Source organism: Coenobita brevimanus, chromosome 25 (assembly GCF_032717465.1).
Source record: "Coenobita brevimanus isolate Jiangsu-jjx chromosome 25, ASM3271746v2, whole genome shotgun sequence".
Classification (NCBI taxonomy): domain Eukaryota; kingdom Metazoa; phylum Arthropoda; class Malacostraca; order Decapoda; family Coenobitidae; genus Coenobita; species Coenobita brevimanus.
Genome location: NC_136978.1, coordinates 26,645,063 through 26,657,508, shown reverse-complemented (window position 1 = coordinate 26,657,508; position 12,446 = coordinate 26,645,063). Strand labels below are relative to the sequence as shown.

The window sequence follows — 12,446 nt, the reverse complement described above, 5'->3', positions numbered from 1 at the left end:
CCATCCCCTCTCTTCACCTATGCAACACTTGCTCGCGCACACACACACACACACACACACACACACACACACACACACACACACACACACACACACACACACACACACACACACACACACACCTGTGCTGGGATCGGCAATCCCTTTCCCCCAGTGACCTTTATTTCCTTATCCAACATTCCTTCCCTTTCCCCAAGGACTTCCCATTTCACCTGTCCCTTGTTTCTTTATTTTTTTTCCGTCCTTGTACCGTGATCTGTAATTCCTCCCCCCTGGTACCTCACCTTCCTTACCCCACCTGCCTCCTACCACCCCCAGCCCTCTGCCCTCTGCTATACTGTATATACAGGGAATGTGATGTATTTTCAGCAATTGTATTCTGAGGAAGCCATGAGGCGAAACGTCAATACATACCAAGTCCCACATCGGTGTTTTTTTCTCCAATTTGTCAGCGAACAGTGAATCAACTAAAGGGCCAATTCGGTGCCGACTCGGTGAATGACCATGACCATGACTAAGACCCATAAGCCCTTTCTGCCTGTTGATGGTCAAGTGTGATCAGATTGGAGGGTCGATTTGAATACTGACTAAGGAGACTCATTCCCACATCAAAACTGAGGCTTATCGAATTTCATGCAACCATGATTTAGTGTTCAGGTTGAGATAGTTGGTTTGTTCCAGGAGGAGAAAACATCCTTGCACCGCTTAAATTCTTCGTTTTCTCTGATGAACAATTCCTCTTTGAAGGGGTAACCTAACCAGAAACCCTCAGGCTCCCAGGTACAGGAATACTACTAGGATTATGGCGATCTGGGTGGATATACGGGCGGCCACTAGTGGACTGTGGGCGGCTGAAGCTGTATGGGCGCCTACCAAAGGCCTGAGATGATTACTTTGAACGGAGTTTCGTGGGCGGTCAAGAAGACAGGCTTGTAGATGAGGTCCCCAGCTGGAAGGTCTGTGGGAACCGCTAATGAGCCTTGTATCAGTAGGCGTCTGTCCAAGCTGTAACCAGACTATTCCACCCTCATCCACGCCAGTTCGTATGATTTCGCGTTCAACTACGGGTACTCTCACCCCTACAACGCTACAGCCACCTGTAGGCGTTACATCTTGGGGTTTATTTACTATCCATTTTCCACGCACCCCACATTCCTTAACATTGTAGAAATTCAACGCGGTGGTTAAGTAGGCATCCTCTGGCGTCAAGAGAAGGCGTGTAACATTGAAATCATGTGCCTGGGCATCCACAGGTTGCGTGCGTTGAATGTGCTGCGCAGAGGGAGAATGAGTACCGCTTGCGTGCAGAGTGAAGGAGGGGCGAGAGCAGTCGGGATCGTGGTAGTAGTGAAGAGTTTGGCTCCACTCATTGCTGTGTCTGTAAAAAATATCATCATCACCATCACCATTACATAATACAGAGGTAGAAGGAAGTGCCATATACAATCATCACCATCATCATCATCATCATCATCATCACCACCACCACCACCATTACATAATACAGAGGTAGAAGGAAATGACATATATCACCATCATCATCATCATCATCACCACCACCACCACCATTACATAATACAGAGGTAGAAGGAAATGACATATATCACCATCATCATCATCATCATCATCACCACCACCACCACCATTACATAATACAGAGGTAGAAGGAAATGACATATATCACCATCATCATCATCATCATCATCATCACCACCACCACCACCATTACATAATACAGAGGTAGAAGGAAGTGCCATATATCATCACCATCATCATCATCATCATCATCATCATCACCACCACCACCATTACATAATACAGAGGCAGAAGGAAATGCCATGTATCATCTTCATCATCATCATCAGCATCAGCATCAGCATCATCACTGGAACAGGCATAGGGGGGACCATATATTGTTATTAGTGTCTTCATCATCATCATCATCCCTGCCGTAATTCTCACCAAGGGGCGCCTCCCTTGTCTGTTGGTCATCTAAAGACGAGAAAACGAATAAGAAAACATTCCAAGAAAGAGAGAGAGAGAGAGAGAGAGAGAGAGAGAGAGAGAGAGAGAGAGAGAGAGAGAGAGAATCTTCGTCTTTTTTTTTGTAGTCATTCAGTCAGGCACTAACACAATCTCTCTGTATCTGTCTATTTTTGTGTCATTCTATCTGTATGTCTAGAGGGACGAACAAACAGATAAATAGATGCAGATAAAGAGAAAGAATTTTATTTTATTTTATTTTTTATTATTATTATTATTATTATTTTTTTTGCTATCAATCGGTCAGACAATCAATTAACTTTTGTGTATGTCAGTCTGTCTGTCTTCTCATCTCTGTCAATCAATATGTTCATCTGTGTATCCATCCATCCATCCATCCATCTGTCTATCCCTGTCATTTTGCTTACCTAAAAACAAGCAGCCTAGTGAGAAACATTCCATAGGGTCTGGTTTCACATCGTTGCGAGGCCCACGTCCCCACTAGGAGCAGGGGAAGGGAGGGCTTTGGGTGCAGGAGTGGAGGAATGCGTTGGCTGCTTCCCCTTACTACTCCACACACACTGCATTCTTCTTTCTGTCGGTATGAAAGAGTAGGCTTATACACTGAACTGAAAAAACGTAGCTTCGTTAATGGGTAAAGTATTAACCACTCATTACACACACACACACACACACATTAATATATATATATATATATATATATATATGGTGTCTCAGGATTTGTACTAATTTTAGGAGGTGATCTTGGGCTGCTTCTGAGTAAATATTTCTGCATTAATATGGGTTCAATTCTGAACGGTTACGATGCTGCCAATGCTGATGGCCTTATGAACGAAAATGGCCTCCCATGTGATTCACTCATAATGTCATTGGTGAATGTTGCTCCACAACCACTGATTACTGGAACTGCATTCTTGTCGGGTAAGGAGCCTCCCTGACACCTCTTCCTCAGCTATTTATATATGAATATATAGTATAATTCTGCACGTCATTTATGCACAGTATGGCTATATTAGCATAACAAGCAACACAGAAGAGGTGAGTAAGGTGTAACAGGCAAAATAAATTGCTTAGTAAGAGGTGTTAGGGAGCTTCCTTAACCAGTGAAACACAAACATTCCGGGGCCGAATGCTAATCGCCCGCCAAAATATTTTGTAAGATATGGTACCAGTTACTCACAAATCCGACTTGAAGAAAATTCACAAACCTCTACGGAATTCAGTCGCAGTTTTTCCCCCGACGCCAATCCATTTTAAAAAGTATATGGCAGCGGCATTCGATCGTCTTTGATCAAACCCTCACTAAAAGAAACAGACCTCTGCATATCCACATAGTTGCTATTTCCTAAAGATTTGGTCAAAATTCGTCCTCAGCTTTTCGAGATATATTGGGAACACACACACACACACACACACACACACACACACACACACACACACACACACACACACACAAACCACATCGCCTCGCCTTACTGAAGGCCTGTGATAACGGGAAAACGGGCCTTTGGCAGACGTTAAAATATCAACAGAATCACTTCTGTTTTGGAGCATGGCGGGCGTGATGGAGACTGGGACCCGTAATTTTGTAGGGTAGGGAAGCTCCCTAACACCTGTTCCTTGGCGATTCACTTTTAGATATTGGTGATCAATATTCTTTTGTAACATTTTTATATGCATTGGATCGCGCTATTGGAAGGAGTAATGTTATACAGAGTAGGATAGTATGGAGCAATAAGCCAAATAAATCGCTTGGGAAAAAGGTGTATGGGAGTTAGTGTTATACAGAGTAGGATAGTATGGAGCAATAAGCCAAATAAATCGCTTGGGAAAAAGATGTATGAAACCGACCAGAAAACGGCCTGGAGCTGCCTGTCTGTGTTTTTCAAGTTAAACACGGGTTCACAAAAGGGAGGCGGCCACCCCCTCCCATAACCTCATGTATTTAAAGCAGATGACAACGAACAGAGGGTACTGAGGGGGTGGGGTGGGATGGGGTGGGGTGGGGTGGGTTTTGACAGCTGCTGAATGGGAGGCGAAAAAGAGGGAGGAGGAAAGGAAAGAGGGAGGAGAGGGAGTAGGGGAGGACAAAGGAAAGGAAGGGAGGGAGGGGGAGAAGAAGGAATGCAAGAATGGTTGGGTAAGAGGGAATGGACAAGAAGAAGGAAAAGGGAGAATGAGTGAGAGAAGGAAGGGGTAAGGGAAGAGGAAGGTAGGGAAGGAAGAAGAGGAAGAGGAGGACAAAAAGGGAAGAATGAATACTGTAGCTAGAAAAGAAGAGGCAGGAGAGAGAGGGAAGGAAGGAAATGAGGAGGAGAAAAAGGAGGAGAGGAAAGAGGGTAGGGAAGAATGGAAGAGGAATGGAAAGGAGGCAGGGGGAAGGGGAAAGAGGAGGACGAGAGGAGAGAAGAGGAAGAAATATGGGAGAATTTAAAATACAGTAAATGAAATAAAAATATGAGAGAGAGAGAGAGAGAGAGAGAGAGAGAGAGAGAGAGAGAGAGAGAGAGAGAGAGAGAGAGAGAGAGAGAGAGAGAGAGAGAGAGAGAGAGAGAGAGAGAGAGAGAGAGAGAGAGAGAGAGAATATGGTTGAAAGGGAACCAAGTATGACAAAAGCCTCGTGTCTATACCCGGAGCGATGTGGTGTTGGGTATAATGGAGTTGTGGGTTTGTTGTCCGGTACGCATTGTTGCTTACTTGACCACACACACACACACACACACACACACACACACACACACACACACACACACACATACCGGTATATATATATATATATATATATATATATATATATATATATATATATATATATATATATATATATATATATATAGTGTTTGGAAACTCCCTGTGCTGTTGTTTGCAGATGATACTGTGTTGTTGAGTGAAGACGAAGAGGAGCTGCAAGGCTTGGTGGATGAGTTTGGGAGAGTGTGTAAGAAACGGAATCTAAAGGTGAATGTAGGGAAGAGTAAAGTGATGGTCTTTGAGAGAGGTGAAGTCAGTGAATGTACAGCGAGGTTGGATGGTGAGGAATTGGAAAATGTGAGTACATTTAAGTACTTGGGTAGTGTGATGAGTAAGGATGGAGGTTTGGAGGGTGAAGTGCTTGAAAGGGTACAGCAGGGAAGAAAGGTTGCTGGTTCTTTGAAAGCAGTGATAAGAAACAGGGAAGTGAGCATGGAAGTGAAAAAGTTACTACATGACAGTATTGTGATACCAACTCTAACGTACGGAAGTGAAGCTTGGACGTTGTTGGAAGGACACAAGTCAAGAGTGAGAGCAGTGGAAATGAGTTATTTAAGAGGAGCCTGTGGAGTCACATGGAGAGACAGGCTGACGAATGAGGATATAAAGGAGCGTTGTGGTGTTGATGTGGATGTGATAGGAAGCGTTATGAGGAACATACTGAGGTGGTTTGGCCATGTGGAGAGGATGGAGGGTGAAAGACTGACGAAGAGAGTGTATGTGAGTGAGGTGGGGGGGAAAGAGGAGGGGGAGGCCGAGGATGAGAGGGAGGGATGGGGTGGAGAGGTATATGCGAGAGGGGGATGTGAGTCGGGCGCAGGGGAGTGCAATGGCGGGGGACAGAGCGACTTGGAGGCGATTTGTTTGTGGCCACCCCAAACGGGACTGAGGCGTCTGGCAATAGATATATATATATATATATATATATATATATATATATATATATATATATATATATATATATATATATATATATATATATATATATATATATATATATGTACTAGGTTGGTAGATGGTAGGGGGATGAATATAGTTTTGAATGGCGAGTTGCTTGGGGAGGTAGAGTGTTATAAATATCTAGGGTCACATGTTGCTGTGGATGGAAGAATAGATGCAGAAGTGAAGTTTAGAATAAATGAAGTAGGAAAGGTGATGGGAGGAATGAAAAAAGTGTTTAGATGTCGTTCGCTTAGAATGGAAGTAAAGAGAAGGCTGTATGAGGGTGTTGTGGTACCGACTGCACTATATGGGGCTGAAACATGGAATATGGGTGTAGCAGAGAGGAAAAGTTTGAATGTAATGGAGATGAGGTCTCTGAGGAGTATGTGTGGAGTGACGCGTATGGATCGAGTGCGGAATGATGAAGTGCGAAGGAGAACTGGAGTTGTTCGGGAGATGGCTGGTAGAGTTGAGCAGAGGGTGTTGCGATGGTTTGGGCATATGTAGAGAATGGATAATGAGCGATTAGTGAAAAAGATAACTAGATCTGATGTGAGAGGTGTAAGGCTGAGAGGAAGACCACGAATAGGATGGATGGACAGTGTGAAGAGAGTGCTGGATGCGAGAGGGATGTCTGTTGAGCAAGGAAGAGTGGCTGTGCATGACAGAAATAAATGGAGAGAAATTGTGAATGAATAAGTGATGACGCAGCCCTGAGGGGATATTCTCCCGCATTTGGTCTGATCAGCTATTTCAGGTCAGGTGTGGGTAAGGGGATGAGTCTGTTATGATGTGGCAGGGGTAAACCAGCTCTGCTGTCGGGCCCTGCTGCGGATGTCACTGATTGCATTGCGCAGTTGACCCTTGTGTGGTGCGGTGCGGTGAGGATCTGTCCGTTCTCCTCTTTGGGGCTAAGATGCGAATGAATGTGTTTGAATGGATGAGTAAATGGGGAGTGTGTCGTCCTGTCTCGGCTACCTCCCTCTTCTTGGGGGAAGGAGCCTAGTTATATATATATATATATATATATATATATATATATATAAACACACACACACACACACACACACACATATAGACAGATAGATAGATAGATCGATAGATAGACAGATAGAGAGATAGATAGAGAGATAGACAATATATATATATATATATATATATATATATATATATATATATATATATATATATATATTTATATATATACTCGTTGCCTGAGCCAACATGACGACCACTAATCCTATTTGTTCTAGTTCAGTCTCTCCTTCTATTCCAGAGAGACCATGTACCTCTTATTCTACTCCAGAAAGACCATGTACAGTACCTCTTATGCTTTTGAAGAGGGATTGTAAGAGGCCCAGGAACTTTCTATTTTAGTTTTCTCAGACTGACGCATATTATTTGTGCGCACTTGTTTACTGTTACCGGTGACCTCAAATGAGATCAGCCTCACATAGCCTATATCCGAACTGGAGTTAATGTGTCTCTAAGCCAAAAATTGGGTCGCAGGAGTACCCGGAGTTGCCCGGGCCAAAAAACGGCGAACACTCTACCGGTGATCTCAAATGCTTCAGATCTGAATTTTGACCCACCTTAAACTATCGTTGGGTCACCCTGATTCAGAATATATTAGGGCCTGAGGGTCATTGGCCCTTGTTTTGGGCGTGATTGTAGGACAAACAAACAAACAAGCTAACAAACAAGCAACGCGTCTCTTATATATATATATATATATATATATATATATATATATATATATATATATATATATATATATATATATATATATATATATATATATAAAGAGCTGCGTTGCTTGTTTGTTAGCTATGTGTATATATATATATATATATATATATATATATATATATATATATATATATATATATATATATATATATATAAGAGCTACATTGTTTGTATGTTTGTCCTTCAATCACGCCCAAACCAAGGCCCAGAGACCCCCCAGACCCAAATATATTCTGACTCAGGGAGACCCATTAATGGTTTTAAGGGAGTCAAAATTCAGATCTGGGACATTTGAAAGCACTGGTCAGGTGTTAGCCTTTTTGGCCCGGGCAACGCCGGGTACCCCTGCTGCCCAATTTGTGGCTTGGAGACTCACATGACCTCCAGATCGAACATAGGTTTTCCAAGATTGACTCCGAGGTCGTATGAGATCACCTATCAGAGATCATTTGAGGCCACCGGTAACATATTCTCGAATGATTGGACCCAGCAGTCCAATTTTTGGCATGGAGACTCACATGACCTCCAGTTCAGACAAAGGCTATGTGAGGTTGACCTCCATGGTAATTTGAGGTCACCCGTCGGGGGTATTTGAAGTCGTTGGTAACAGTAAGCAAGTGCAAACAAATACTGTACATTAGTCTGTGAAAGCTGAAATGGAAAGTTCCTGGACCTCTTATAATCCCTATTCAAAAGCATAAGAGGTACAAGGTCTTTCTGGAATAGAAAGGTTGAACTAGAACAAACAGGATTAATGTTCACCTTTTTGGCCAGGCAATGCCAGGTACTGCTGCTAGCGTGCATATATATATACTGTATATATAGATAGATAGATAGATATTGTCACTGGCGTAGTTACCCCAGTAGCGAATGGGTGAAATAGAAGATAAGATGATAATGAAAGGAGAGACAGAAGCGAGCCATTAAGAACATAAATCATTTTTCTTATCAGTTTTGCTGCCTGTAAAGGGTGACCCTAGTCCCCAGCTGTGTTTACTTAGTGGTCAACTGGACTGATAACACACCAGATGTTTTTTTTCACCAGTTACCCAGAAAGTTCCTCTTGTCCTTGAACTGTGGGTGTGACATAATGTGGGAGGAGCAAAGTAGGGATGTTTGCCAATTAGAAGCCTAAATGGCGCTTTCGTCACGTTCTTGATGGCATGCAATTGGTTCTGTGTGGAGTGTATGAGGCCCTCATTGGTAGCAGGTGCCTCTATTGTTTCTGTATAGACAGAGATTATTTTTAAGACAGCCTAGGGGTTAATTAGCTGAGAAAGGCGGAGTAAGTCTCCTTTATAAGCTCCAGGAAAATGTGAAGAGACACATTTTGTCTCTTTTTGTACACACATCCCTGTACACATTTTTGTCTCATTTTGTACACACATCCCTGTACACATTTTGTCATTTGAACACATTTCGTTTAAATTTACTGTCACGTTACACTTTTGTCACAATGTGTTGCACTTTTCCCCAACACTACTCAATACGTGACTTTGATTACAAAACACACTGTTTGTGTACCATTTCCCATTTTTGGTTCACTCCTCCATTTACACTAGTGTGTGATTTATATCTGGATTTAACCTTCGAAGTCTCCACGTTTCCTCGAGCTTTGTGAGTACTTAGCTTCCACTGAGTGTATTCTGGTTAGGTAAGAAATAACTTGTTTTATATTTGTATCCTGAGGCCTATATGAATCCTCCCTTTTGTAAAACGAACCCTAGTTTCTTCTTTGGTTGTGTATATTATAGTGTACAATAAAGTTAAGTTAGTTTCCTTGCAAAACTTTATCTTATCCCTTTTGGTGCTTAATTAAGGGTTAAGAGTGCACCATAATATACCCCCACAACAATTTGGCGACTTCCTGCCAGGATACCTCTGTGACGTAATATTGGCAACCTTGGCCACATACACAGTGCTTACTCTTACTTACTAAACTATAATCAGTAATCATGGCCCTAATGAGTGAAAGTGATGTGAAAGCATTTTTGGTTTCTAAGCCTTTCCCAACTAGAGTGAAAACACTCACAAAACACGAGCTCATATTGCTTGCCCAGGCCTTACAGTTGAGATTTCCTGCCTCAGTCACTAAGACTAAGTTACTTGATTTAATATTGGACACTATGTTTGAGCAAAGTGAGTCCTCTATAGCTAGTTCTGAGCCATTTGATACTGCACAAGGTGTTGACCCTGAGCCTTTGGCATCGGAGATACCTGGCCCTAGTGATTTTTCTGCTCATGATACTGGTGACAAAGTGCAACTTGAGTTAGCCAGAATTATGCTGAGGGAACTTGAAGTGCAAGCCAAAATGAGGGAAACAGAATTACAGGCTCAAATGAGACAAAAGGAAATGGATCACGAATACAGACTGAAGCACCCTGGTTTACCTAGAGCTAGTAGTTCATCTGCCAAGGAATCTTTTGATGTTGCTAGGAACATTAAGCTTGTACCTCCCTTTAATGAGCAAGATGTCACCAAGTATTTTCATATGTTTGAAAAGGTAGCAGGTCGTCTCTCGTGGCCAAAAGACTCTTGGACAGTACTGCTGCAGAGTGTTTTGAAAGGAAAGGTTCGAGAGGCTTATATTTCTTTATCTGTTGATCAAAGTGCTAACTATGATTGCTTACAAGATGCCATTCTCAAAGCATATGAACTCGTGCCAGAGGCATATAGGCTTAAATTTAGATCCACCTTTAAACAGAAAGATCAGACTCATGTGGAATATGCTAGAGTACTCACAGACTTATTTGATCAATGGTTGCATTCTAAGAAAGTTGATGATTCCTGTAAACTTAAAGAATTAATGATTTTGGAGAACTTCACTGGTAAGATAGATAGGGATGTGGCTACATACCTAGTGGAGAAAGATTTAGATAGCCTAGCTGAGGCTGCTGTTGTAGCAGATAACTATAGTATAATTCATAAACATGAACGTAAGCCTCAGTTATTTGTTAAGGGTAGGAGAGTGAACCAACCAGTTTTTGTGAACCCTTCTTCTAGTAAAGGCAAGTTAATGTCAAGTGACACTAGTGGGAACACTGCAACCCCAGAGCATGTTAGTTCTCTGAAAGTAAGTGAGGACAGTGTTGCCAGAGGGTCAAGAAAAAGTGTCAGGTTTTGCCAGTATTGCCAGAAAACGGGGCACTTGGGGGATTGGTGCTGGAAAAAAAGAGGGAAAAATCCCTCTGTAAAACCTATTACTTTGGTAAACTCTTGGGGATCTTTTGACACCAACAAAGAGCAGCCACCCACAGATATTGTTAGCGGTAGTCAGACACAACCCCAGCAGGTGCATATTGTTGATAAGGCCAGAGTGGAGCCGTCAGTGGTGGATAGACAGACTCCTGTAGAGCTATTGTTAGACACTAGTAAGACTGGAGCAGTGCAGCCGTCAGGTTCAGGTGAGAGTGGTAATAAGACTCCATCAGAGTGTCCTCCCCCAAGCAGTACTCAAAGTGACTCCTTCCCAGGTCATTTATTTGCTAACTTTATTTCTAAGGGGTTAGTTTCAGTTGATGGAAAAGGTGGTAATGAGGTCACTACACTTAGAGACACAGGAGCTTCACAGTCACTAATGTTGAAGGGGATTGTTGATGTAGCTGACCCTAATGAATGTGTCTTGCTACAGGGTATGGCTGAGTTTGTATCTGTTCCCCTAGTTGAGGTGAAGCTCCGGTCAGAGTTAGTTACTGGTTCAGTGCGTGTGGGTGTTATTGACCAGCTTCCTGTACAAGGGGTCACTTTCCTTTTGGGTAATGACCTGGCGGGAGGACAGGTGAGTACTGTTCCCTGCATGTCAAAAACTCCCCTGAGTGAGGATAGGACTAAAAAGTTGGAAGATACATGTCCTTAATTGTTTCCCGCATGTGCTGTAACTGGAGCTATGACGGCAAAAGCCAGTCATGAGAACATTGATGGTAATGGCACTGGCAATGCTGTTGATGATATTGGGCTTGGTGATTCCTTTTTCGCCCAGTTAAATGACTCAGAGGTTGATGATTCTCCCCAGATTGATGCAAGTGCAAAGTTAGCTGATATGCAAAGATCTGATCCAGAGATTGCCACTTTAACCCTTACACCGCGGGCATGTTTACCAATGTTTTGCATGTGCCGTGGGGTTATTCGGGCTCCGACAGACTCTCAAAAAATATTTGCCAAAAATCAGTTATTAGTCCTAGAATATTAAAATTAAATATGCTTCTGGCACATATCTTCAGCTTTCTCCTGGAATGTTTGTTGAGCCTTCGTCGTTACCGTAGGACTTGTGGAGACCTCTGAAGTTGGGTAACGAAGTCTCCACTTTACACTTCCTGACAACCCGTAATATGATTACCACAGCCAGATATTAACACTATAAACACTACGCTATGATTTTCAAGTAGTTTAGGATCCATACTCAAAAAAAAAAAAACGTGAAAGCAATGAAAATTACGAGCGCGTCTGACCGTCGCACTTGCGCTAGTTCGCTTTTGGTACTCTGTCATTTATTATTCATAAATCCCCTCACACTTTATATTTCTATTACTATATAACACTTATATATATCTACAGTCTTTATCCATAAGTTTCCTTCAGTAGTATTAGTTTATTGTCACTGTAGGGATTCAATTTCTTTCAGTAAAATATGTAGCATTCACTTTCTTGTCCTGTATACTAGCATTGAGAGTGAATGTCACTTTCACCTTCACTCTCATAGCTCATAATATTCAGACATGCTAGAGTGAAACTTTCACTTTCATTACTCCTAGGGTATATACTCGTATTCTTATAATACTACTCATTTACATTTCTATTTACGTTCTCTATTTTATTTACGTTATTTACATTTCTATTTTATTTACACTGTTATGCACTGTCACTTGAAGTAACTTATAAAACTATTTTCCACTGTTCACGTATATTTACATTCATTACTTTCACTTGCTGTTTACACATTATTTACACATTATTTACAATTCCACTTGCACTGTTTTACTCAATAGAAAGATCGTAGTCA

General features: G+C 42.0%; 1 protein-coding gene across 1 annotated transcript in view; it reads right to left on the bottom strand.

Moving 5' to 3' along the window:
• Positions 1–768: 768 nt before the first annotated feature.
• Positions 769–12,446, bottom strand: part of LOC145393796 (protein APCDD1-like) — a 204,839-nt gene continuing 193,161 nt past the window's right edge. Inside the window, exons 9-10 of the mRNA XM_080267843.1 lie at positions 2,412–2,574; positions 769–1,372 (exon numbers count right to left, since the gene is read on the bottom strand). Coding sequence (XP_080123969.1) covers positions 769–1,372; positions 2,412–2,574 — 767 coding nt within the window. The remainder of the gene's footprint in view (positions 1,373–2,411; positions 2,575–12,446) is intronic.